The sequence below is a fragment of the Marmota flaviventris genome, chromosome 2, assembly GCF_047511675.1.
Source record: "Marmota flaviventris isolate mMarFla1 chromosome 2, mMarFla1.hap1, whole genome shotgun sequence".
Classification (NCBI taxonomy): Eukaryota; Metazoa; Chordata; class Mammalia; order Rodentia; family Sciuridae; genus Marmota; species Marmota flaviventris.
In genome coordinates, this window is record NC_092499.1 from 92,129,568 (window position 1) to 92,157,179 (window position 27,612).

A 27,612-nucleotide genomic window follows, 5' to 3' on the forward strand; every position below is an offset into this window, starting at 1 on the left:
GGGGTTAAAGGTGGCGGCCACCACCTCCAACCCAGCGAGAACGCAAAGCCAGAGGCTCGGGTGCCCCAGCCCGGCCCCTGCGGCGTCAGTGCACCGCCCTCTGACAGGCAGCGACCAATGAGCGGCTCCTGCCGCCGGCCTTTTAAGAACCGCGCTCAGTCTGTCTGCAGCGGACGCTGCCGGCAAAGCACTCCTCCGGAGTTTCCATGGAGACCGAGGCCCGGCCGGCGCGGCCTCGCGGCGTTGCCATGGAGACAACTCCGGGGCTGGAGCTCCGAAGCTCGGGCTCACCGCTGTCTCAGAACCCTGCGGAGCGGCTGTGCGAGACCGAAGCCGCGGTGGCGGCGGCACGCTGGGACCTGAGAAAACACTCTTTGCTCATCGTGATCGGCGATATCGGTACAGAGAGCCAGCTGAGGGCCGTGCGGGCCCACCTTGAACAAGGTGAGCTGCTGTCCTGGCTGTGCCTGCAGCACCTCCACCCTTGCTTCTCCTCCATCTGCATTCATCTCCCATTACGCACGTCTGCATTCTCCATCCCATTCCGCACTTCCAGAGACACGCGCCCCTGTCACCTGCATCGTCCATGCCTGTGTCTGTATCCTTCCAAGCTGCTAACATCTTGCTTCCCCATCCTTTCCTCACACCCGGTGCTACTCCGCAATCTCCTTGAGTAGGGGGAACTCTGTGCAGCCCCTGAAGCCCCTCTGGTCACACCACACCCCTCTCCCGCAGTGTCCTGAAAGTCCTCACCATTCCCTGTAAAGTCCATGTCCCTACCTTCAGTTTCTTCTTTAGGTCCCTGAACCGCACAGGGAAGTTTTTGAACGCGGCGTACAAATGTCAAATCTCTGAATGCCAGCAGCCAACGTGAGAGTGACCTTCGGGACCATCAGCTCTTCAGTCCTCACCTCCCTCTCCTGTGCCTGTGGCGCAGTGCTGCGGAGCCACCTGCGGGTGGAAGCTAGCCGCCTAGGGGTGGAGGAAAGGAGAGGGGCATAGAAAGATAGAAGGGAGAATCTAGAATATGATTAAGATGTAAAGACCAGGAAGGCAGTCCACAGTATAGGTCCTTTAGGATCTACTTTACCAGAACTGGGCAATCTTTCTAGAAAATTGCTACCTATAAATTCATTAATGACGGAGTTTAATCTAAACTCTGTCCTCCTCTGGCACTGGCAAGAAAAGGTGCAGGTTAGGAGATAGACAAAGATACTAATCATCCTTCTTAGAGATAGCTGATCATGGCAGCTGTCCTGATCCCCTCTTTTCCTTCCCCTTATGTGAGATTGAAAGTGCTTCCTGCAGTCCTACCCACTAACTCTATCTAGAACCCTCTTTGTTTCTTTTCTCTCACAGGGATTCTCTCCTGGAACATTGACTTATCATCCTTTGACTTGAACCAACAGTTGAGACTCTTCATTACCCGGCACCTAGCTCACTTCTCCTCAGAGGTCAAAGGTTAGGACTAGTGTCATTTGTCTCAGTGCTTTGGATGAGGGTTGGTCACAGAAAAGCAGAGGTCCAGTCTCCCTGGCATAACTGGAATTGTGGGAGGCGTGGGGGGGGGGGAGAAGGGAGGATTCCTGATGGAAAAGTCGAAGGTCTCCATAGCTATTTCCACATACCCAGTGTACTTTGCAGACACAGGGTATGATAGTAGAAGGAACCTGGAGAACATAATTTCTCCAAAAAGAGAATTGTTTGTGGACAGCTGTTGCCATGTTGAGGTATTCATTTTGACTGATCGATCAACTCTCGTGCAAAAATCCACTCTTTTCATGTGTGTTCCCCTTTCTGCATACCCCTTTCTGCATCCCTGCTTCTCTTTACAGACACCCCATAATGTCCCACTCACCTTCCCAGACTCTTGCTTAGCAAAATCTACTCTCCAGGATTCAGGGTTTCTACATCTGCCTTTGGCCTAACCAACAGATCTCCAGAGTAGGCAGAATCCTGGTGCCAAAGGCTAATAAAAACCATCAAATCCAAGATGGAAAGATGGGTTCTCCTGGATTTATTGTTACAGGAGCCAGTTACAGTGTGAGATTTGGACTGAAATCACCTTACAGAAGGTGATTTCTCATTCTGCTGGGTCTGAGAAATGAGTTTGATTTGAGAAAATATTTTAAGAACCATCATTCCATGACAGAAGGGGAGATTACAGAAAGTCTTACATCCTGTTATAAAAGTACCAGGTATCTAATCATCTTATTGGTAAATTTTGAAAGCTTGACCACGTAGCTTTATAAAATATAAAATCCATGCCACCAAGTAACTGAATTCACGTAATTCTCAGTTCTCTAAGGTAGATAGTCACCTCTCTTCTTCCTGCTCTTTCTCTTAACTGTCAGAAATGTTTTTGTTGTGTCTTGATCACTAACTGCTCTAGAGATGCTGCTGAAAAGGTTAATATGACTAAAGCTCCATTACCTTAGGAATATCTGCAGCAATTAAAAAATGTGAGGCTGTCATCTTCCTGATGTTATTGGCTTCCTGTAAAGCTAGCCATAGCCATTTACTCTTTTGATACCACCTTCTATTTATTTGTTTATGAGAGGTTGGAACTATTTTTTTTTTTTTTTTTTTTTTTGGTATCGAGGATTGAACTCAGGGGCACTCAACCACTGAGCTACATACCCATCCCTATTTTGTATTTTATTTAGAGACAGGGTCTCACTGAGTTGCCTTGCACCTCATTTTTGCTGAAGCTGGCTTTGAATTTGCAATCCTCCTGCCTCAGCCTCCCCAGCCACTGGGATTACAGGCGTGCATCACTGCACTCTGTGAGAGGCTGGAACGCTTAATTAAAATGTTTGGTAATGAATAAAGCAAAGCAGAACTTACAATGACTGAATCCAAAATGACCTTTCCTACCTCCTCAGTTTCACGGGAATGAGAACTGTGCAGTTCCTGTCACCCCATGTCAGAAGGACTACAGCTTATTTGTCCCTATCTTGAAATTCTTAATGATCTTTTAAAAAGGGGCCCCACATTTACATTTGTCACTGAGACTACTTTCTATTTAAAGTTATTCATGTCATGGCTTCCTCCATTTTTCCCTGATGACTAGGAATCAACCGTTTTACCACTTAGTACTCCTAGAAGCATTAGTGCAAGGTGATAAAGGGATGAAAGAGGATGAAATTTTAAAAAAAATTTGTAGTTGTATATGGACAGAATGCCTTTATTTTATTTGTTTTTATTTTTATGTGGTGTTGAGGATTGAACCCAATGCCTCACGCATGTTAGGCAAGCACTCTGCCACTGAGCTACAACCCCAGCGCAAGAGGATGAAATTAATGACTAAATTTAAGTTTGGAGATTACCTGCTGATATTAATAATTCACACAGAATTCTCTTACCTTGTCCCTTTGGCCACAGAGACTTGAAAGTAAGCTATTTTCTGGAATGAAAAGAAATGATCAGAGCTTAAATCAAAGTTCTTAGGCACTTTTGCAGATTAAGATGAAGGGATCTTGGGAAGAGGCTTACAGGGAGCTATATAATTATTCTCAATCACAGATAGAGAAACACTTACTAGACCTTTTCAATCAAAGAGTTTTGCTATGGTGTCCTCCAGGGGCTTATGATCATTCATTATCAGGGCTTACTTTAGCATATTGATATTTTTTAGGTTTGGACATTTTCACAGTGGCCTGTCTGTTTCCCTGGAGAATAGTGGAGAATTTCCTGGAAAAAACCCCACAGAGCTCAAGACAGCCACAGCCACAGCCCCACCCCTGCTGGCTCCTCTTTCAGCTGTCCCCACAAACAACAGTCAGCTCAGAGCAGCTGCAGACACTGCCCCTCCCTTCAGCCTCATGTGAGTGAGGAGGCAAAGGACAATTGCTAGTGCCTTATGACTTGACCCTTTTCTGCCTACCTCACAGACTGGACCACCATTTCTATCACCATCTCTAACCTGGGCCAAAATGATGAGAAAGGGGACAAAAAATGTATCCTACAGTGATGACAGGAAGAGTGCAATTATTCCTAGGCACCACCCCCTCCACATTTATCCACCCACACACAGAAATGAGGGACCTTCTGAAGGATAGCCAGTGGCCCAGCTCCTTCTAGTGGTCAAGCCTGGTAAAAGTTTTCAAGGGCAGCTTTTGCATCAAGTAGTCACCAGCTGTGACTTGGGGCTTTCCTTTATAACTCCGGCAAAAATATCTGCAGCTTCTAAGCATTTTAACACAAACCTAGAAACTATTAGAACAATGGAAAATAACTTTGGGCCTGGGGATGTAGCTTAGTGATAGAGCATCTGCTTGGCATGTACAAGGCCCTGGGTTCAATCCCCAACACTTCGAAAAACGAAAAATGGAAAAGAAAGAAGAAAAGAAAGAGAGAAAAATTAAATTTAAATAATACTATGATAATTTTACTGAGCACCTATAGAAAAGGGAGGATTGGCTGGGTGTGGTGGTACCTGCCTACAATCCCAGCATCTCTAGGATCACAAGATTAAGGCCAACTTCAAAAACTTAGCAAGACCCTCAGCAACTTAGTAAGACCCTGTTTCAAAAGAAAATATAAAGGCCTGGGGATGTAGCTCATCGGTAGAGCACCCCAGGGTTCAATCCCCAGTACACACACACACACACACACACACATACACACACACGAAAGAAAAAGAAAAAAAGGAGGATTGATATTTGAGGACTAAAAAACAGCCTGAGGAACCCATTTGAGATCTTCTGTTTGACTCTCTGTTATCATCGGTGTGCTCAGAAAGGATAGTTCTGTTACTCCTGCTAACATGAAAGCTATCCTGAATTAAGACAACAGCTAATTGGTCCCTGGAACTAGGGTCCATGTTGCTGTCTGAAATGGGAAAACAGGAACATGAATAGAACCTTAAGTTTCATTCTTCAGAGCATCTCCAGTCCTGGCTTAACCTGGAAACTTGGGGTAGTCCAGGATTCATCTGGTCTGAAATTCTGATTTAGGATTTCCCTGATCACCTAAGTGACTTTTTGCAGACTTCCAGTGGCAAGTTTACATTGCAAGTTTAAGATTTCAGGAACACAGCACTTTTCATCTTTTATGCTAGTCAATCCTTACAGCATTAAAGGATGGTACTAAGATTATATTCATTTTATAGTTCAGGAAGCAAGCTCTGAGAGAAATAAAGTAGCTTGTTTAAAAGCATGATTAGTAATGGTGGAGTTGGGTCTCAAATCTAGGGACTCTGATCTTACTTTGTGCCTGAGCTCTAGCCTCTCTTCTTTGGCATCTCATCATTGCATTGCAGCAGAAACTAGGGACACAGCAGGTTGAGGGTTGGTTGTTGTGGGTGGCTGTTCAGAGGGTGAGGGCTGAAGGAAAGCTCTGCTGTGAGTTGGACCTGTGCCCAGGGTGTGGCCCTTGGGAATGGCAGCTAAGAACAAGGGTGGGCTCCACATTGGGTTGGGAAATGTTATTTTGTTCTCAAGTCAAATGTCTATTCAAGTTTCCCTCCTAACACTCCAGAGAGCCCTAGAAAGCAGAAAAGAGATAGAAGGCTCAGGTAGGAGGAAATAAGAACTATGAAGTTGCAGAAGGGAGGTATTTCCCTTTTGTGATGCTCTGAACTTAGTCTGGTTTGCATTGTGTACCTCTGCAGATGGCCTCTTCTTTCCTAATGGGGCTGTTGCCATGTTGCTGCTTAGCATCCCCGGATCTGAGCAAGGATTCCTCCCGCCTCCCCCCCCCCCCAGGAGTACTGGTGACTCAGCTCCTCTTCTCTGACTGCAGTTGAGGGGGGGATGCTGAAAGCAGAGACTATTTTGGCTTCTCTGACCTTCAAAAGCAGTCTTGGCAGCCAGGGGCAAGGGTGGGGCCGTTGCTGTGGTGTGGGTGGGTGAAAGTCTGTGTGCCAAGGTCTTAGGAGCTGGCCAGGACTGGGGAGGGTTAATGAGGAGAGGGCAGGGTGTGAGAGCCTAAGCATCACTGTTGGAAGTCAATGGCAGAGCTCTTCAGATCCTTCTGAAATACTTTAGTATATCTAAGACAGAGGTAGAGACTAAGGGACACAGGGTCAACAATAGAAGGATCAAGATAATGTAAGACATAGACATCAAAGATACAAAATGGTACAGAGAAAAGAAGGGTATAGAGACCCAATCACCTTAGAAAATTATTAAATTTTTTTCTTAATCCAAACAGTACTTTATATTACATTAATAATTGGCATATAATAAGAAAACCTTGCTTGAGCTGGTGGTCCTTAGTCCTTGTTAATTCCTTCTCTGAAAGCAGAAATCTCCCTGCCCCTTCAGAGATGCTTCCTTATATCCAATGACTCAAGAATCCCAAGGATCAGGGCCTTTGTGGTTGCTCTGTTGTGTTGCATTGGCACAGACTTGTGCCTCAGGGTCCCTGTGCCCCACCCCAACAGGCTAGGAGCCATATCCACTCCAGAGTTTCAAACCACCCTTCACCCTAAAACAAACTAATTTCTGCTCTCTCTTGTGTCTATAGCTGTGGTTCAAAAGAAAGTTTAGCTCAGCATATCTCCCATCCCCCACCTACCCCTCATGTTGAGGCCCCCAGCCTCTTTGTCTCCTGCTCCTACAGGGACTGAAGTTCATTCCCTGGGTCCATCTAAGAGAAGAGGCAGCAGATGGTTTCTAAGAGAAAGGGGAGGGCCCATGTGGCCCGGGTCTTCTATATCCCTGCTCTGTGTTCTAGCAAATAGGGCTTTGGTCTTTAGGCTGATGCTGAAAAGGTATTTCTTAACTAAGCAGGGTTGGGCAAGAAGAATACTATGGGCCATAGGATGTCACCCTGGCTCTTTAAACTGTTAGACAACTCCTCAGCCCACTACAGCCAAACTGAAGCAATGGAGCACTGACATTGTGAAGGGAAAGAAACAGTTAAGTCTCTAGTGCCTCGTCACAGACCAGCCCCTCTTCCCCGCCCTGGCGCCGCCCTCCCCTTCTAGCGCCCCCCCCACCCCCACTCCCACCCCAAGTGCCGCAGACTCTTCCCTGAAGCTGCTTGCTGAGGCCGGAGCTGCCGCCTCCATGAGGGGCTCCCTTCCACACCCCAGGGTAAGAACCAAACCGATGGGCTTGCAATGGCAGAGAAGTGAGGGTGCTGTGATAGCGAGATGGGATGGGGGTAACAGAAAGGGAGCTGGTACCTGGCAATCTGGTGCATCTTGAACTAGCCCAGCGGGTTGGGCAAGCTGGGGGGATGGAAAGAGAGGATGAACACGGGGGTCATCCTGGACCCAGAAGCAGGCAGAGGCGACCAGGGGCTGTGACAGTTCACCTCTGCAGCTGGGCGGGGGTGGGAGACATCAGTCCTGGGGCAGCAGCAGAGGGTGGTGCCACTGGCTCTGCCTGGCAGCTCAGGGTGCTGGAGGGTTTTGGGGGCTGTCTTTGGTGAGAGGCAGAAGAATCTGAAAAAAGGGGTGTTATGGGAATGTACCTAATGGGAGGGTTCCTGGGTGTCAACTGCTGGATTGCTTAGCTGCTCCTGTGCTGAGGGTGAATGGGGTAGCGAGTTTTTGCCAAGTAAGGGAAGGTGGGGAACACTATGGAAAAGAAGGGAGAAAAGGGTCATTAAGACGTGGCACATGCCTCCTCACAGACCAACCGGTTTGCAAAGGGTTCCCCCTACCCCATACCCTGTGGGCCGCTTTGAGACTGGGGCTTTAACCCCCACCACCACCTTTGTGGCCCCTCTGAGGCCACTTCAGAGATTGAGAGCGCTGCCTCCCCAGCAGCTGCCCTGCATTCCCGGTACTTTCTACCCCTCAGGTTCCCTGTCTCAGCCCCACCCCCACCTCATCTCTGCTTTTCTTCCCAAGATGGGGGCTCTTGAACAGAGGAGCCAGTTTCTTCTCCCTCTCTTCGTTCCCCCCCACCCCAACCCCCCATGCAGAAGCAGCCAAGAAAATGACTTGTCATGCTGGGGTGGGGGGTGGGGGCGGAGCTGGAGGCTGAGCTCAGTGCGCACACTCACACACACTGCGGCAAACTGCAGCTGCCCGATCACCCCCCCCTTCCCTTCTGCCTCACTGCGGAGACACCTGCCCTCCTGTCTGCTCAGCCTCCACACCCGCAGCCCACCCTGCACCCCGGTACTGGCCAAGTGAAGTGTCCCTGCCTCAAAATAATCCTCTCCAAAGAAAAAGGAAAAAAAAAAAAATAGTCGGTTCCCTTCAGTGGGAGAGCTGGGATGTAGAAGAGAGAAATAGGCTTTCCCCCAGACCTGAAAAAGAGGGGAAAAGGATATAAACCATGGAGCTGACAGTCAGAGTCACTCCCCAGGGGTACAGTGAGGAATAGTCTTGTGTTAAGATAGGAACTGGATCAGAAAGGACTTGTGGTTATAAACTGGGGACTGTGGAGCTGTATGGAATAGTGGTAAAAAGAAAATCAGTTTGCACCATAGTTATTTCTCTTTTTGCCCCTTCTAGCTCAAAAATGTGACCTTGTTTGTTTGGGGAGTCATTGTTCTTCTAAATCTAAATTACTTGAGGCTGGCAGCTTGCTGTACCTTGATATCTTGACCTGCCCAAACCTTGCTTCTGCCTGCTCAGAGATGGCTTTGTCCTCTGAACAGACCTCAGAGTTTCCCTCAATTCCCAAGTTTATAGAAGAGAATCCTTGAACTCCTTTTGGGCCCAACACACCCCGTATGGGATTTGGTCTTCTGGCACCAATCATGGTTTATTTCCCCTGCAGTTGCATTTATAGCCCTGTGCTGCCAGATCTTCCTGATCCTAGCATTATTTCTCTTCCTCTTAACAAAGGCCTTGGCCCCAGGCTCCTCTTGTCTGAGCCCAGAAAGAAAAGAGTTGGGTCACAGAAGAGGGTCTAGGAAGCAGATTATGAGCTCTCCCACAAGTGTCCTCCAGACAGCCCACTTCCCAGGCCATCTGTTGGATTCTCTGCTTGTAAGGTTAACTCCACTGTGACTGTAATTGGGAAGAGGGTGGGGGAGAACGGGTGGAAGCTGGGAACAGTAGCATCCTTCTTAGTATTGGTCCAACCTGCTACTTCCTTTGCTTCATTGCTTGGTGTTTCATGTGATCCTGGAGAAGGGCAGTTAATAGGGGATATGGGGATGTTTTTTCTTTCTCCATGGTTTGGGGAACACCTGAATCTCTCCTTCCTTATTTGTGTCTTTCTTTATTTCTTTTCTTTTTTTGGTATTATTGAATACAGGGATGCTTTACCACTGAGCTACATCCCCAATCCTTTTTTATTTTTTATTTTGAGACGGGGTCTTGCTATGTTGCTTAGGGCCTCGCTAAGTTGCTAAGACTGGAATGGAACTTGCAATGCTTCTGCCTCTGAGTTGCTGGGATTACAGAGGTGTACCACCACACCCAGCATTTACGTGTTTCTTGTTTGTGAACCCCTCGCTCCCCATCTGCATGGGAGAAAGGCCCATAGGAGAGGGGCGAGGATGAGAGGAGAAACTATTCACAAGGAATGGGTTGTACGATAGTGAACCAGGCCTCTCTGGAACCTAGAGACATGAAGGTGAGGTGGAAAAAGAAGCTGTGAAAACTTTGGGCATGGGAACAAAATGATTGTACTCGCGTGTGAGTGCAGGTTTGGCTGGCTCTAGAGAACAGAACCTTAAGTTAGATCCTGTATTCACTTTGAATTGTAAAACCCCAAGAGCTAAGATAGCACTTGTTTCTCTGACTTCTGGAACAGGAGCTCTGGCTTTGGATAGGAGGTTGAAAAAGAGGACTAGGAGTCTGTACACTCCACAGAAACTCCCATGTTCTTATTTCTAGACACTCTGCTGGCATGAAAGCCCAGGGCAAAGGCAAGCTAGCGAGGAGAAAGCTAGTAAGGATCATCATCCCAAGAGACCTCTATCCAGCTGAGCCCTCCCTCCCCAGGCAGCACCAGGAGCTTGGTGCTCCAGAGGGACAAAAGCTTCTTGTCAACTGTCTGAGTTTCAGGCAGAAGGGTGGGGACTTGGGCAGCGGAGGGTGTGGCGGATGAAGGGAGGGAGAAGACAGTCAGTATGGGAGAGGGGAGATGGAAACCCTGAAAGGGAAAGACTGGAGCAGCCAGTTCCTAGACCTTATTTAACTGTATACAAGGCAGCAGAGTCAAGGGATAACCAGGCTTCTCTCTTTCCCCTAAGCCCCATTTTCTGATTGTGCATTCTACCCTCTCCTGCTCTCAGGCCAGAGGACCCTCTGCCACCAGAGTGAGATCCTAGAGACCATCATCCTGGTAAACCCCAGTGCAGACAGCATCAGCTCTGAGGTAAGGCCAGGGCCTGTGACTTGCCAAGAGGACTGCTGCAAGTGATGTCATCCACCCTTTCCAATGCCACTACTTTAAGCCAAGAATCCTCTGTCCGTCATCTAAGCTGACTTACAATATCCAGCCCTACTCTGAAGGTGTTGTAGGGGACACTGCTGGCATGTCCTTGCAGTACTGGATGGAGGCAAGAATATTCAGTGCTTTCCACTGTGTTCCCCACATCGGTGACCACTCCCCTCCTTCCATTCCAGGTTCACCATCTCCTTAGTAGCCCATCGGCTCACAAACTACTGATCTTGAGTGGGCAAAATTTAGAGCCTGGGGGAGACCTCATCCTTCAGAGTGGTACCTACTCCTATGAAAATTTTGCACAGGTCCTTCACAACCCAGAGGTAAGTTTCATGTCTGAGTATTGAGGAAGAAGGGGATAAGGGACAGGATTTGAATTGTGGGGAGGAATCCAAGAAAGGGAAAGTCTCATATTGCCTTTCTATTAGGAGTACTGACAGAAAGGTAGGATTTCACTTTTGTAGAGAGCTGAAGATTAAGGAATTAAATATGAGTCAGGCTAAGACAAACCCAGTGATCTAATCAGCTTCTATTTCCCATTCCTCTAGATTGCCCAATTGCTCAGCAATAGAGACCCTGGAATCCAGGCCTTCCTCACTGTGTCCTGCTTAGGGGAGGGTGATTGGAGCCACCTGGGACTGTCCAGTTCCCAAGAGACCCTGCATCTCCGGCTAAACCCTGAACCCATACTGCCCACCATGGATGGTGTGGCTGAATTCTCCGAGTACGTTTCTGAGACTGTGGATGTGCCATCCCCCTTTGACCTGCTTGAACCCCCCACTTCAGGGGGCTTCCTCAAACTCTCCAAGCCTTGCTGCTATATCTTCCCAGGTGGCCGAGGGGACTCTGCCCTCTTTGCTGTCAATGGTTTCAACATTCTGGTAGATGGCGGTTCTGATCGCAAGTCCTGCTTCTGGAAGCTGGTACGCCACCTGGACCGCATTGACTCAGTGCTGCTCACTCACATTGGGGCAGACAACCTGCCAGGCATCAATGGACTCCTGCAGCGCAAAGTGGCAGAACTAGAGGAGGAGCAGTCCCAGGGCTCCAGCAGCTACAGTGATTGGGTGAAAAACCTCATCTCCCCTGAGCTTGGAGTTGTCTTTTTCAACGTGCCCGATAAGCTGCGGCTGCCTGATGCCTCCCGGAAGGCCAAGCGCAGCATTGAGGAGGCCTGCCTCACTCTTCAGCACCTAAACCGCTTGGGCATCCAGGCTGAGCCTCTGTACCGTGTGGTCAGCAACACTATTGAGCCACTGACCCTTTTCCACAAAATGGGTGTGGGCCGACTGGACATGTATGTTCTCAACCCTGTCAAGGACAGCAAGGAAATGCAGTTTCTCATGCAAAAGTGGGCAGGCAATAGTAAAGCCAAGACAGGCATTGTGTTGGCCAATGGGAAAGAGGCTGAAATCTCAGTGCCCTACTTGACCTCTATCACAGCTCTTGTGGTCTGGCTACCAGCCAACCCTACTGAGAAGATTGTACGTGTGCTTTTTCCAGGAAATGCTCCCCAGAACAAGATCTTGGAGGGCCTGGAAAAGCTTCGGCATCTGGACTTTCTGCGCTACCCTGTGGCCACACAGAAGGACCTGGCTGCTGGGGCTGTGCCTGCTAACCTGAAGCCTAGCAAAATCAAACAGCGGACTGACAGCAAAGAGAGCCTTAAAGCTGCTACCAAGACAGCTGTGAGCAAGTTGGCCAAACGGGAGGAAGTAGCAGAAGAGGGAGCCAAGGAGGCCCGCTCAGAGCTGGCCAAGGAGTTAGCCAAGACAGAGAAGAAGTCAAAAGAGCCATCTGAGAAGCCCCCAGAGAAGCCTGCCAAACCTGAGAGGGTGAGGACAGAGTCAAGTGAGGTACTGAAGGCAGAGAAGCGAAAGCTGATCAAGGACAAGGTAGGGAAGAAGCACCTTAAAGAAAAGATATCAAAGCTAGAAGAGAAAAAAGACAAGGAGAAAAAAGAGATCAAGAAGGAGAGGAAGGAGCTCAAGAAGGATGAAGGAAGGAAAGAAGAGAAAAAGGATGTCAAGAAGGAGGAGAAGAGGAAAGATACCAAACCTGAGGCAAAGAAAATTTCCAAACCAGACCTGAAGCCCTTTACCCCTGAGGTACGTAAGACCCTCTACAAAGCCAAGGCCCCTGGAAGAATCAAGATGGACAAGAGCCGAGCTTCCCGGGGGGAGAAGGAACTGTCTTCTGAGCCTCGGACACCCCCAGTGCAAAAGGGGACTGTACCACTCCCAAATGTCAGTGGACACAGGGAGATGGTCCTATCCTCACCAGAGGACCTCACACAGGACTTTGAGGAGATGAAACGTGAGGAGAGAGGTTTGCTAGCTGAACAAAGGGACATAGGACTAGGAGAGAAGCCATTCCCTATAGATACTACAGAGGAGGGACCTCCAAGCACAGCTATCGAGGGAACACAACTCTCTGCCCCCAGGCTGGAACAAGAGGAGCAGGTAATGAAGGAGAAAGAAGTTATCTCAGACCTCCCTGAAGAACAAGGCAGCAAAGACAGAGGCCCAGACTCTGGGGCTGAAACAGAGGAAGAGAAAGATACATGGGAGGAAAAGAAGCAGAGGGACACAGAGAAGCTTCCAGAGACAGCAGAAGCCAGAGAGGAAAATGAACCTGAGGTAAAGGAGGATGTGATAGAAAAGGCTGAGGTAGAAGAAATGGAGGAGGTGCACCCTTCAGATGAAGAAGAAGAGGAAGAGACAAAGGCTGTGGGTTTTTACCAAAAACATATGCAGGAAGCCTTGAAGGTAATCCCAAAGGGCAGGGAGGCTCTTGGGGGCCGGGAATTGGGACTCCAGGGAAAGGTGCCTGAAAGGGAGACCTCATCATTCCTAAGCAGCCTGGCCACCCCTGCAGGAGCAACTGAGCACGTCTCTTACATCCAGGATGAGACGATCCCTGGTTACTCAGAGACTGAGCAGACCATCTCAGATGAAGAGATCCATGATGAACCAGAGGAACGCCCAGCTCCACCCAGATTCCCTACAAGTACATATGACCTCCCTGGGCCTGAAGGTCCTGGTCCCTTTGAAGCCAGCCAGCCTGCTGATATTGCTGTTCCTGTCACCTCAAGCAAAGGCTATGGAGCACCAGAGACTGAACTCACCTACCCGCCCAACATGGTGGCTGCCCCTTTGGCTGAAGAGGAGCATGTATCTTCAGCCACTTCAATCACTGAGTGTGACAAGCTTTCTTCCTTTGCCACATCAGTGGCTGAGGACCAGTCCGTGGCCTCACTTACAGCTCCCCAGACAGAGGAAACAGGCAAAAGCTCCTTGCTACTTGATACAGTCACAAGCATCCCCTCCTCCCGCACTGAAGCTACTCAGGGCTTAGATTATGTGCCATCAGCAGGTACCATCTCACCCACCTCCTCCCTGGAAGAAGACAAGGGCTTCAAATCACCACCCTGTGAGGACTTCTCTGTGACTGGGGAGTCAGAGAGAAGAGGAGAGGTTGTAGGGAGAGGTTTGGCTGGGGAGAGAGTTGTGGAAGAGGAAGAGAAGAGGGCAAATGTAGAGATGTCTGAGAAACTTCACAGTCAATATGGAACTCCAGTGTTTGGTACTCCTGGACATACCTTACGTCCAGGGGAACCAGCCCTTGGAGAAATAGAGGAGCGGTGCCTCAGCCCAGATGATAGTACAGTGAAGATGGCTTCTCCTCCTCCATCTGGCCCACCCAGTGCCACCCATACACCCTTTCATCAGTCCCCGGTTGAAGATAAGTCTGAGCCCCAAGATTTTCAAGAAGATGACTCATGGGGGGACACTAAGCACACACCAGTTGTGGGCAAGGAAGATGCTGCCAAAGAGTCAGTCAAGCCAGGGCCTGAAGAGGGAACACTAGAGAAAGAGGAAAAGGTGCCTCCTCCCAAGAGCCCACAGGCCCAGGAAGCACCTGCCAGCATTGTTGGGATACATACCGGCTGCACCATTCAGCTATTGCCAGAACAGGACAAAGCAATAGTCTTTGAAACCATAGAGGCAGGAGAGACTATGGAGGCAGGAATTGGGCTCCCAGGCCCAATTTTGGGAACAGAAGCTATTCCCAGAGAATTGAGGACATCACTCCAAGAACCTGGTGAACCTCAGAAAGATGAGACACTCCTAATTCCTGATCAAAGCCTTTCCCCTGAAGATGCAGAGTCTCTGTCTGTCCTCAGTGTAGTCTCTCCAGATACCGCCAAACAAGAGCCTACTCCCAGATCTCCCTGTGGTCTGACAGAGAAGCACTTACATAAAGATCTTTGGCCAGAGGTTTCTCCAGAAGGCACACAATCACCTTCTCTGTCAGAAGAGAGTCCTAGCAAGGAGACCTCTCTGGATATCTCTTCAAAGCAGCTCTCTCCAGAAAGCCTTGGCACCCTCCAGTTTGGAGAACTAAGCCTTGAAAAGGATGAAAAGGGGCCTCTAATGCAGGTTGATGACACCTCTTACCATCTAGCTCCTGTATCTGTTCCAGAGCCCAATGTAGCCACAGTGTCACCTCCCACAGATGGGACCACTGTATATTCTTCACAGATACATATCACAGATGAGAGCCCTGACAGAAAATTACCTGCCAGCTCCTTCTCTCACTCTACACTGTCAGGGGATGGAAAGCACTCACCTGGGGTAATCACGAGCCCCAGTGAACATCTAACATCTGATAACTCCCTCACCAAGAGTCATGAGTCTTTGCCAAGCCCTGCCATGGAAGACATTGCCATGGAGTGGGAAGGTAAGGTTCTGGGGTTGAAAGACAGAACCCCAGAGCAGGAAGACAAAGAACCTGAGCCAAAGGATGAAATCCTACATCAAAAGGACAGAATTCTGCACCAGAAAGATATTGTTGTAGAGCAAAGGGATACAACCATGCATCAAAAAGGTGAGACTTTGGAAGAAAAGGTTAAGGCTTTGGGACAGCAGGATAAGGATTTGGAACAAAAAGGCAAAGACATAGACCAAAAGGATACATGGCTAGAGCAGAAGACAAAAGACAAAGTCTTAGAACAACAAGATGAGGTCCTGGAACAGAAGGGCAAGATCCCAGGAGAAAAAGACAAGGTCACAGCCCTGGAACAAAAGGACATAGCCCTAGAACAGAAGGACAAGGCCACAGAATCAAAAGATAAAGAAAAAAAACATAGTGACTTAGAACAAAAAGACAAGGTCCTGGAACAGAAGGACCAAACACTTGAATCAAAAGACAAGGAACAAAAAGACAAGATCTTGGAACAAAAAGACAAGATTGGAGAAGAGAAAGACAAAGCCGTAGAACAAGGAGTGCAAGATTCTGAACATAAAGATAAGGTTCCAGAAGACAAAGTCCCTGAAACAAAGGGCAAAGCCCTAGAACATACAGACAGAATTCTTGAACAGAAAGACAAGACCCAGGAACAGGATAAGGCCTTAGAAAAGAAAGATCAGTCCTTAGAACAAAAATATTGGGCCTTAGGAAAGAAGGATGAAGCCCTGGAACAAGACAGTAAGGTTGCTGAACAGAAAGATAAGGCTTTGGAAGAAAAGGGCAAAACTCAGGGACAGGAAAGCTTCGTTCAGGAGGATAAAACCATGAAACCAAAGGAGACAACAGTAGAAGAAAAATCTCCAGAAAAGGTCAGAGCTGCAGAACAGAAGGGAGGAACTCTGCTGGAGAAGACCAAAGCTCTGGGACTGGAAGAGAGTCCAGTTCAGGAGGAACAGGGCCAAGAGCAGGAAGACAGGTACTGGAAGGAGCAGGGTATGGTCCGGGAGTGGCAAGAAACACCTCCAATCAGAGAGGAGCCAGTTGGAAAACAGAAAGATCCTGTACCAGCGTGGAAGGACACATCTCCTGAGCAGGAAGTCAGGTATTGGAGGGACAGAGATGTGACACTCGAACAGGATGCATACTGGAGAGAGCTGAGCTGTGAGAGGAAGGTCTGGTTCCCTCACGAACTGGATGGCCAGGGGGTCCGCCCACGGTACACCCAGGAACGAGAGAGCACTTTCCTCGATGAGGGACCAGATGAACAGGAAGTATCCCCTCTGCAGCAGACGCCCCGGAGTCCCTGGGCCTCAGATTTCAAGGATTTCCAGGAGACTTCACCACAAAAAGGGCTGGAAGTGGAGCGCTGGCTTGCCGAGTCACCAGTTGGGCTGCCACCAGAGGAAGAGGACAAGCTGACCCGCTCTCCCTTTGAGATCATCTCCCCTCCAACCTCTCCACCTGAAATGGTTGGACAGCGGGTTCCTTCAGCCTCAGGACAAGAAAGTCCTATTCCAGAGACTAAGCCCATGCCCCCCATGAGGAATGAACCCACCACCCCCTCATGGTTGGCTGACATCCCACCGTGGGTGCCTAAGGATAGACCCCTTCCCCCTGCACCCCTCTCCCCAGCTCCAGCTCCTCCTACACCTGCTCCAGAGCCACACACTCCTGCACCCTTCTCCTGGGGCACAGCTGAGTATGACAGTGTAGTGGCTGCAGTGCAGGAGGGGGCAGCTGAGTTGGAAGGAGGACCATACTCCCCCCTAGGGAAGGACTACCGCAAGGCTGAAGGGGAAAGGGAAGGGGAAAGTGGAGCTGGGGCTCCTGAAAGCAGCCCCTGTAGCTCAAAGGTCCCAGAGGCCAGTGAGAGCCATGCCACCAGGGATACTGAACAGACTGAGCCAGAACAAAGGGAGCCCACACCCTATCCTGATGAGAGAAGCTTTCAGTATGCAGACATCTATGAGCAGATGATGCTTACTGGACTTGGCCCTGCATGCCCCACTAGGGAGCCTCCACTTGGTGCAGCTGGGGATTGGCCCCCACGCCTCTCAACCAAAGAGGAAGCTGCTGGCCGAGACACGTCTGCAGAGAAGGAGCTTTCTTCTCCTGTCTCACCCAAGAACCTCCAATCTGACACTTCAAGCTTTAGCTATGCAGCCCTGGCAGGTCCCACTGTGCCCCCCAGGCAGGAGCCTGAGCTAGGGCTTAGTGTGGAGCCCAGCCTCATTCCACCTGCAGTGCCCCCCCGTGTCCCTATACCCCTCAGCAAAGGCCCAAGCCCTCCTCTCAATGGTAACATTCTAACCTGTAGGCCAGATAGGAGGACCCCGTCCCCCAAAGAATCAGTCCAGGGTCACTGGGATGACAGCACTAGTGACTCAGAGCTGGAGAAGGGGGCTCGGGAACAGCCAGAAAAAGAGACTCAGTCCCCAAGTCCCCCTCATCCCACCCCTGCAGGGCCCTCCACATTGTGGCCTGAAACTCAGGCACATACCAGCCCTTCCATGGACTCACACCTGGGTCCTGCCCGACCCAGCCTGGACTTCCCCGCTTCAGCCTTTGGTTTTTCTTCATTGCAGCCTGCTCCCCCTCAGCTGCCCTCTCCAGCTGAACCCCGCTCTGCGCCCTGTGGCTCTCTCGCCTTCTCTGGGGACCGAGCTCTGGCTCTGGCTCCAGGACCCCCAGCCAGAACCCGGCATGATGAATACTTGGAAGTGACCAAGGCCCCCAGCCTGGACTCCTCTCTGCCCCAGCTCCCATCACCTAGCTCTCCTGGAGCCCCTCTCCTCTCCAGTCTGCCACGACCTGCCTCGCCAGCCTTGTCTGAAGGCTCCTCCTCTGAGGCTACCACACCTGTGATTTCAAGTGTGGCTGAGCGCTTCCCTTCAGGCCTGGAAGCTGCAGAACAGGGGTCAGGAGAGCTGGACCCAGGAATGGAGCCAGCTGCCCACAGCCTCTGGGACCTCACTCCTCTGAGCCCAGCACCCCCAGCTTCACTGGAGTTGGCCCCGGCTCCAGCTCCAAGCTTGGCTAGAGACATGGATGATGGCACCCTGCCCTGCCGCCTAGAGTGCTCAGGGGAAGCCACCAAGAAGCTGAGCCCCTGCCAGGGTCCCACTGGGGATTGTGCAGCCAATGGCCCAACTGAAACCAGCCCGAATCCCCCAGGCCCTGCCACAGCCAAGACGGAAAAAGAAGAGGCTAAGGCCTGTCCTGCTTGGGAACGAGGGGCCTGGCCTGAGGGAGCTGAGAGAAGCTCTCGGCCTGACACACTGCTCTCTCCTGAGCAGCCCCTGTGTCCTGGAGAGGGTTCTGTTGGCTCACCCCACAGTGTCTCTTCTGAGGTTGAGGCTGGGCCTCAGGGATGTGCTGCCGATCCCCGGCCACACTGTGGGGAGCTTTCTCCATCCTTCCTGAACCCCCCTCTGCCCCCATTCACAGATGACAGTGACCCTTCAACTGAAGAAGCTCGATTGCTAGGAAAAGTGGGGCGGCGCCGGGCTGGAGGTCCAGGGGCCACAGGGGGCCCATGCCCTGTGGCTGATGAGACACCCCCCACGTCAGCCAGTGACTCAGGCTCCTCACAGTCAGATTCTGATGTTCCACCAGAAACTGAGGAGTGTCCGTCCATCACAGCTGAGGCAGTGCTAGACTCAGATGAAGATGGGGACTTCTTACCTGTGGACAAAGCTGGGGGGGTCAGTGGAACTCACCATCCCAGACCTGGCCATGACCCACCCCCTGTTCCCCAGCCAGACCCCCACCCATCCCCTCCCCGCCCTGATGTGTGCATGGCTGACCCTGAGGGGCTCAGCTCAGAGTCTGGGAGGGTAGAGAGGCTTCGAGAAAAGGAGAAGGCTCAGGGGCGAGTAGGGCGCCGGGCCCCAGGCCGGGCCAAGCCAGCATCCCCGGCACGACGTCTGGATCTTCGGGGAAAACGTTCACCCACCCCTGGTAAAGGGCCTGTAGATCGTGTATCTCGGGCACCCCCCCGACCACGCAGCACTACAACCCAGGTCACCCCAGCAGAGGAAAAGGATGGACATAGCCCCATGTCCAAAGGCCTAGTCAATGGACTCAAGGCAGGACCAAGTGAGTATATCATGAAAAGAGGAAGGAGGAGATAGTGGGTTTGGGCTCCGTATGGGCTAGTCAAAGGCTCCAGCCATGGGAAAGAGGGGGAAGGTTGCCAAGAGGGTACTACTTTTCCTCTACAATATGTCCTGGCTTGTTTCTACAGTGACCTTAGGTTCCAAGGGTGGCTCTGGCTCCCCTGTATACGTGGATCTCGCCTATATACCAAATCATTGTAGTGGCAAGACTGCTGACCTTGATTTCTTCCGTCGAGTCCGTGCATCCTACTATGTGGTCAGTGGGAATGACCCTGCCAATGGCGAGCCAAGCCGGGCTGTGCTGGATGCCCTGCTGGAGGGCAAGGCTCAGTGGGGGGAGAATCTTCAGGTGAGTAGCAAGAGATGCCAAGGAAGTATTCTGTTCAAAGCTTCTTAGAGGCAATAGCAGAACATAGTCCCTATTCATAAAACAACATGGTCCTTTCTTGGGCAGCAGGCTACTTCTGAGACCATCAGGTGCCCCTACCTCTCACCTACCTTCCCTTCATGATCTCACATCAGGTATGTCTTGTCTCCCTCCTAGGTGACTCTGATCCCCACTCATGACACGGAGGTGACTCGTGAGTGGTACCAGCAGACTCATGAGCAGCAGCAGCAACTGAACGTCTTGGTCCTGGCTAGTAGCAGCACTGTGGTCATGCAGGATGAGTCCTTCCCAGCCTGCAAGATTGAGTTCTGAAAGAACCTCCCTCCCTTACCCAGGATCCACTCCCCCAGCTCCTTTAGAGAATGGCTACTGCTGAGTCCTTTGGGGATGTGGGAGATGGAGCTGGGGGGTGGGCAGTGTCTTGCTGTGGGGACTTGGCCTGGGCTAAATGGGAGGTATTATCCCTTCCCTTCATTAATTTCTGAGAGGGGTCTTAAAACCAAAGGTAACAGGGATAGTATGAGGGAGGGCAAAAAATTAGGATAAGAGGTCACCCCATGCCTGAGAACCCTGGAGTGGTACCCTCTCCTAGCACTGCCAAGTTTGGTATTGGATGGGGAGTGAGGATGGGTCTCAGCAACCTCCTCCCTCATGGAGGGAGATTATATCCCCAATCCCAGGGGCCTCCTTATCTCTATTTATTTAGCATCCCTGGAAGGATTTCCATTAGTAATTTATGTGGGGATAGGATACTATCAGTGAGGTGCCCACAGCTGCACCCTTTCCTCCACCTTCCATTCCTTTAGCTGCCAAGGTCTGAGTTCTAGCAGGGGTCTTAGGGTACACCACTGCTACACTGTACTACTGCTTCTTCAGTATCTGAATGTCTCAATCCAAAACTTGAAGCTCTTTAGACCAACAGACTGGTGAGAGGAGAAAGGAACTTATCTCCCAGTCCCTGCTTCATACCATTCACATCCTAGGGCTGTACCCAGACCAGGCCTATAAGGCAGCACAAAAGGGCAAGGAGAGCCCCAGTCCCAATCCCAATTCTTCCCAACTCCCTGACCCTTTGAAGTTTTCAGTCACCCCATTCCAATTATCCTGACACCTTCACATCCTCTGCTTGGCTTCTCTGCATGTGGTCATCTGCTGTGGCCTGGTGTGTAATGGGTTAAAAATAAGCCACTGCCTGACATCCCAACATTTGACACCCCAGCCATGTGTGACTCCCCCAACATTTCACTATGCCATTCTGCAGCTGAAATGGGAACACTGGCTGCCTCTCCAAACCCAAAGTCTTGGAAAGAGGATCTGGAAGGTGGAGACCAAGCCAGAGGACTTGGGGGACAAAGGGAGGAAGGAAAGAGGGAGACGAAACTGAGCTATAGCTTAACTCCTACAGAGTGAAGTGAAAATACCACCCCAGGAGAGGACCTCACCCCAAGCAAGCCAGTGAGCAGCCCCGTCAGACTACTGCTGGACTGAGAAATCCAGACGCTGATAGTCATCGGGGCTCACCTTCTCTGCCAAGTGACTGAGAAACCAAAATGAGCCCACCTTGTGTTCTTCCTAGCTCCCACCCTCTCCGTGCTGCTGTGCTCTGCTCCTCCCTGCACTTTTCCTGCTATAGTTCCCAGCTGCTGTAACAGAGCTGCCTCCAAGTCTAACAATAAATCAAGTTCATTGCAGATGGTGTAGTGCTGCTTAGGCTTTTTTGGACTCCACACATTGCTGAGTTTCTGGGCCCTGGCTTCTACCTCTCTGCTTCAACCAGCGTTGTCATTTATCTTGGAAGACTCCTTTTATTACTGGAAGCAGTTCCACGACCCAGAGGGAGCCAGAGAACATAGTCAGGGTGGGTGAAGGGAGAAATAGTATGGGAGCCAGCATAATTTCTGAAAATGGAAAAGAATGCCTGAGTATGGGGAATAGGAGTGTAAGGTGAGAACATACATTTGGTTTGGGGGATGGAAGAGGGGTAGGATGCCTCCTGGGAATGGGATCTGTATTCCAGGGGGTCAACAGCAGAGGACCATTTTAAATGGATAGAGAAATAGCAAACGGGTAAGGAGTTGAGGGGCCCTATGAGATCCAGAGCCTATTGAGGTTGGAAATGCCCCCTCATTGTATAGTCACTGTGACTATTCCCCCAGAAAAGTAAAGACCCTGGAGTTCTCCCCTTTTGTATTTATAGTACTCATGTAGTAAAAAGTTAAGTCCCTCCCCAAAACCCTTTATAGGGAGGGGGATATTGTAGTCCTCTTTGTGTTCTGGGTTCTCCCAATGTAAAGATGTCAGTGGGAAAGAGAAGGGACATGGCCTCTTTATATCAAGTCCTCCTGACATTCATTCCAAGTCATCAGAATGAAAAATTAAACGAAGACTCCAAGGGTCAAGTACCCTCTGGTGCTTCTCAACACAAATCTCCACTCCCACTACCCAGCAGTCTATTCATTAAAGACATTTGAGATGGTGGGCTGACTGCTCCAGGGACCTTCTGGGATGCCAGAGCTCTACATTTTTATGGCCCATTGTTGCTAAACTGTAATGGCTTTTGACTGATTCGGATTCAGTCACAGACACAGATTAACTAACAGTCATCTTCATTCTTAAATTCACAAAGTCATCACCACCACCATCACCATTTTCGTTCTTTCATATTTATTGAGCACTCATAATGTTCTGGCCCCCAACTCCAATGACTGCATTACCCTTCCTACCCACCCCCACTCCCATCCCCAGATCTTTGGGAAAAGCTTTATAATCACATGTATTCTAAAGATACATAATATGAGGACAAACTTCTTGGGGACCCTGGAGTGTTTGGTCTTTGGCCAGTCTGTCCCTGGCAAACTACAGAAATATAAATATAAATATATATATATATATATATATATATATATATATATATATATAAAATCTTTGCTCATGTCTGTACAATATTGATCTCTGTTAATTGCTTAAAATAGAACCTGATTCTCTACTACAGCATCTCCTAAGCCAAATAGCCCCACAACAAAAGGAGGCCCAGCTTCACAGATTGGCCAAAACTCCTCCAGAGCATTTTAAGTAGTTACTCTGAAGTTGCACAGCAATCTAATACCTATTTTTTCCTAAAATAATTGCCCAGAGGAGGAGAACTGTGGTACAGGGATCACTTGGAGATGATACGGAAATACCTATAAGCCCAGTCTGAAGAATAGTGGCCATGACAATGTTTGGGAAAGGAACTCTATTTTCCAGACATTTCAGATGGCCATCCAGGGCCCACCTGAGATTAAAAGACTAGAGTCCCCCTGAATGCACATCTAATCTAAGGTACCTTAAGAAGTTGTGAACCCCTGAATGCACATCTGGTCTAAGGTACCTTGAAAAAGTTTTGAATATTTCCCCAGAAAAGAAAAGACCCTGGAGTCCCCCGTTTTGCATTTCCTGTCCACAGTGGTGTCTTCAGCAGTTAACAATCTGAGATTTCCTGGGATAATCAGAGTAGGTTAGGTAACGATAGACCAGCCTATCCCAAGGAAATCATATTCAAGTCTAATGGCTAAGTGAGAAGCCAGTGGCTGCTTTGAACATGAAACTAGCTCCTCCCCAAGCTCAGCCCTGGCACAGGCATGCTTCATGCCAAGAGGACTGCATCCTCAGGCACCTTTGTTGTGAGCCAAGGCCTCACTCTGATCAGTGAGTTAGCCAACACAAAAAGTTTCTGACTCAAATAGCTGGTATAATGTGACACCAATAATGAGAAAATGATCAATTACATGTTGCTGGTGGAAGGAATGAATGCTGGTCATGGGCTAGAGACTGGCTTTAGATCACTAGACAGACACAGCATTTGGGGAGCATCCTCTCTAGGCAGCTGATCAATCACCTCAGGGACCACCCAAGATTGCTGACTAACCTCCTCAGGGATCTCCTGGGCCTGCATATCAGTCTCCCCCGGGAGATCCTGACATGGCTTATCAACCTCAGGGATGTCTTGAGACAAAAGATTGATTGCAAAAGCCTCCTGGGCCAACTTGGCAACCTCTACAGAGAACTCCTGGCATGGCTGGCTGATCTCTTCAGGGATCTCTTGGATTGGCCTGCCAACTTCCTCAAGGGTTTCCTGGACCAGGCCGCCAACCTCCACAGAAATCCCCCAACACGGCTGGCTCACATCATCATGGTTCTTGTGGCAAAGCTGGCAAACTTCCTTAGAGTCTTTCTGGCATAGTTCGCTGGCCTTCTGGCATGGTGGGCATGTGTGGGTAAGAGTATCTTGGTTCTTCTGGCATGGCTGGCTGATATCAGGGATCACCTGGCATGGCTGGCTGACCTTCTCAACAACTTCCTGGCCTCTTGGCTGGCTGGTTCCCACAGGTGGCTCCTGTGGGGACTGGTGTAGTTCAGAAAGCTCTTGTTGCCCTTCAATGGGGAACTCTTGTAGTATTTCATTTCCATGCATCTCCTGGAACAGCCCAAGGCCTTGACTTTCTTCCATCACATGTGCATTTAGAGAGGTTTGATCACTGAAGCCAAAATGGGAGTTGCCATCCACTGCAGTAGGGGAGGAGGGACCAGCACTGGACACAGTGCTGGAAGGGCCACTGCTGTCTACAAAGCAAAGTCAGGAGAACAAGTGAGACAAGCTAGAAGAGTAAGCTCTATCTTATGCATAGTTCAAATGCTAGAATGGATGGCCTGTGCTGCTTGCGATCTGGGGAAAGAGGAACTGAATTCCAAATTCAATAGATACTAAATTTGCCCAGTTCAGGAATTGTCACCCTGGTCTAATGGTTACTATATGAATAGCACTAAGGTTCCTCTAAGACTTCAGGAGAAAATAATGAGGGCTATTTCATCTGGTTCTTTCACAAATATACTCTCATCTTAACTCCAAATTCCTATGGCTCCTCATTCTCACTTTAGATGCATATGTACATGTTAGCCTAATGGTTCATAATTAGTTTTACATATCAAAATTGTGAAAAAAATTTTAAAAACAAATTTCCAGTTTCTATCTCCAGAGATTCTAATTTAGTTTTGTATAAAGGCATGGGTGAGGGAAGCAGGGAGGATGAGGATAATATCATTTTGTTGAAACACTCCCAGTTGAATCTGATGTATATCTTTTGTTAAGAATCATTCTTTAAAGTATTCAATATATTTCTGAAGTACAGCACATCATTGTTTATATTCCAAGAGATACGTAAGCAAAAAAGAATGTAGAAAAAAATTGTAAATCAGAACCATAGGAAAGAAATGGTTTACCCAAAGATGAAAGACTGCTGCAGAATCTTCAAATGGAAGAAGTTTTTAATTAGCCTTTCTGAGGGTCACTGGCCCCCTTGAGGCTCTAAGGAAGGTAATGAATTATATTTCAGGAGAATGGACGTATGCAAATGTTCACATTCGTCTTTACATATGATTCCTGGAGTTCACAGTCTCTACTCTGAAACCCATCCCTGGAACCAAGGTTAAGATGCTCTAAGCCTTGGAATATGCAATTTTACAGGTCTGCACATATCATATATACAGAAAGCATAAAAACTAATTTTCTAGATCCTGACAATAGTATAATGAAGATCTTCAATCACACTATGGGATGATTCCAACCCCAATCTCTACTTCTTCTTTCACCGCTAATAGGAGACTACTAACCTATTTTCTTTTTGTAAATACTGTACTTATTGAGGGTATTTTATATATTCAAATGCCATGATAGATTCTGGAAAAAAGGAGACCGGGATATAGCATAATCAAAGAGAAGCTGGGAAAGTTGGAAAACCTGAGTCTGCAAAGGCTCAATCAGGCATTGAATTTAAAAAATGCTAGCTATTCCTTTTCTGTAAAGGAATAGAGAAGGAATGCTTCAAGTAGAAAAAAGGAGGAACATGATTTGGGGCCAGCAAGATATGCAACCTATTTATGGTACAGACAGAGCACAAAGGAGAAGTTTAGCAATGAAAGTCTGATAGCAGGAAGAAAAAAAGAAAGGAGAAGAAAAGATGTAAGCTGAGTTTTCCCCAAGTATAGAAGTAGACTTTATAGCCAGCCAATAGTCTGATTTATTTTAGGCAAATCAAAAAGGGAGAAGGATAAGATTTCCCATACACTCACCAGGAGAGAGGTAAAAGGGGCAATGGCAAGGTGCATGTAGGGCAATCAAAAGATCATAAAGAATTATTGTTGTCAGCAAAGTTTTTTCCTCATACAGAGTATCAGAGGAAAGGCAAATTTTTACGTCTATTAAACCCCATTGCTGAAATATAAATCTGCTTCAGGCCTATCCAAGTGAAATAATGTAAGGCATGTTTGGTTCCAGTTTTTCCCCAGAGGCAGGATGATAAGGAAAGAATTTCCTTTTCACTAGTGCTTCTGATGACCACTGGTATCTCCTCTTCCCTCCTATCACCCTAGTAACTGCTTGTGGCTCTGTTGTTCGTGTTGTTACCAAGAGTAATTAGTGACAGGCTAGAGATAATAAAGACAAGCAAGGAAAAAGCAGCACCTTGACTTGAATTGAGAACAGACAACTTGAGAGAAGGGACATATAGAAATGAGTAGCTCCAAATTTTCTATGTATCTAGGTTGCCTCCTAGTTCTCTTTACTGAAGAAAGCTATAGAGACACTAAAAGCGTATCTGAGTAGAACAGAGTCTCTATCCTTTTTTCCCCAAAGGGCCTCTGGGTCACTGTCTTTGAGGAGCCTATCCAACTAGATAGAGGGATCCCGGAGGACAGAGGTGAAGAAAGAGCACAAACAGATCCTCCCTCCATCTTGGAAAGAGCAGATGCAACTGCATCCTGAATGATCATTCCTGGTCTTTCAACCTTCATCTTTCCTCTCATGCATCAGGTCCCTTATTCACCAATCCCTCCATCCCTCATGGTTTTGGTCCAGGCAGTTAGAAAGGTTTACTTACACCAAGGGGGCTTCTCAGAGCGCTGCCGAAGTTGCAGGGGAGGTGAATGAAGAGTACGGGGTGGGGAAAATGGGCTATCTGAGGCCTGGTTGCTGTGCATAGAGTCAAAGAGGGCTGCACAGGTGGAGGGGAGAGAGGGAAGAACAAAAGGCACATGAAGAATCCAAGAGCCAGAGGTTCTCAAAATTTAACTTACTATTCCTTGGACTGAGAATTAAAATATCCTAGGAACCCTTCACTTAAACCAGAATAATTTTTTTAAATCCTATATTATAAACTTTTCCAAATATATTTTTTAAAAGTAGTTGAGAGGCTAGCTCATTTAATACCCACTCATCTCCTAGATTTAACACTTTAGTCATTTTTGCTTATTTTCCTTATTCTTTTGCTATTTCTTCATGTTAATGTTCTTTAAATACATGATAGATATTATGAAACATTTTATATCTGAATATTTCAATATGAGTCTTTAAAAATAAGGAATTATTCATATGTAACCCAACACCATTAATAATGTGAACAAAATTAAAAATAATTCCCCTAATGCCATCCAATGCCCAGTCCCTATTCAAATTTTCCCACATTTCCAAAATGTCTTTTCATAGCAGGAACATAGAAAACATGAATTATGCATTGATTTTCTTTTTTCCTTTAAAATCTCTATTTAAAAATTTTTAAATTTGGGCTGGGGTTGTAGCTCATGGTAGAATACTTGCCTCACATGTGTGAGTCACTGGGTTCAATCCTCAGCATCATATAAAAATAAATAAATAAAATAAAGATATTGTGTCCATCTACAACTAAAAAAGTATTTAAAAATTCTTTTTAATTTATTTTTTGTTTTTATTTTTTTGGTACTGAAGATTTAACCCAGGGGAATTTACCACTGAGCTATTACCCAGTCCTTTTAATTTTTTGAGACAGGATCTTACTTAAGTTTCTGAGAGTCTCACTAAATTGCTGAGGCTGGTCTCAAACTTGCAATCCTCTACCTAAGCCTCCTGAGTCACTGGATTATAGGTGTGCACCATCATGCCCAGCTAAAATCTCTTTTAGTCTAAAATAGTTCAACTTTCCTTTATAACTTTTTGAAAAAAACAGGATAGTTATATTGCAGAGTGTCACATCCTACG

General features: G+C 48.3%; 2 protein-coding genes across 19 annotated transcripts in view; one reads left to right on the forward strand and one right to left on the reverse strand.

Annotated features, from left to right (window-relative positions):
* The first annotated feature begins 206 nt into the window (after positions 1-206).
* On the forward strand, positions 207-21,213 carry Map1a (microtubule associated protein 1A). Its single transcript, XM_071608181.1, has 7 exons — positions 207-444; positions 1,360-1,461; positions 10,156-10,238; positions 10,490-10,630; positions 10,856-19,157; positions 19,306-19,526; positions 19,722-21,213. The coding sequence occupies exons 1-7, from the start codon at positions 207-209 to the stop codon at positions 19,875-19,877; spliced, it is 9,243 nt and encodes a 3,080-aa protein (XP_071464282.1). The 3' UTR covers positions 19,878-21,213.
* Positions 21,214-22,222: 1,009 nt separating this feature from the next.
* The window catches only part of Ppip5k1 (diphosphoinositol pentakisphosphate kinase 1), a 48,243-nt gene continuing 42,853 nt past the window's right edge, over positions 22,223-27,612 (reverse strand). For 17 of the 18 annotated variants that reach the window (XM_071608182.1, XM_071608185.1, XM_071608186.1 and 14 more), the window contains 2 exons: positions 26,480-26,593; positions 22,223-24,167 (listed from right to left, as the gene is read on the reverse strand). In XM_071608182.1, the coding sequence (XP_071464283.1) occupies positions 23,362-24,167; positions 26,480-26,593 (920 nt within the window). In that variant the 3' untranslated portion in view covers positions 22,223-23,361. The remainder of the gene's footprint in view (positions 24,168-26,479; positions 26,594-27,612) is intronic. The other variant, XM_071608197.1, reaches the window with a different exon arrangement.

Coding starts and splice junctions, on each gene's coding strand:
- Map1a (XM_071608181.1), top strand. CDS start 207: ATGGAGACCGAGGCCCGGCCGGCGCGGCCTCGCGGCGTTGCCATGGAG. Junction 10,239..10,489: donor CAGACAGCATCAGCTCTGAG/GTAAGGCCAGGG, acceptor CTTCCATTCCAG/GTTCACCATCTCCTTAGTAG. Junction 19,158..19,305: donor TGGACTCAAGGCAGGACCAA/GTGAGTATATCA, acceptor TTGTTTCTACAG/TGACCTTAGGTTCCAAGGGT.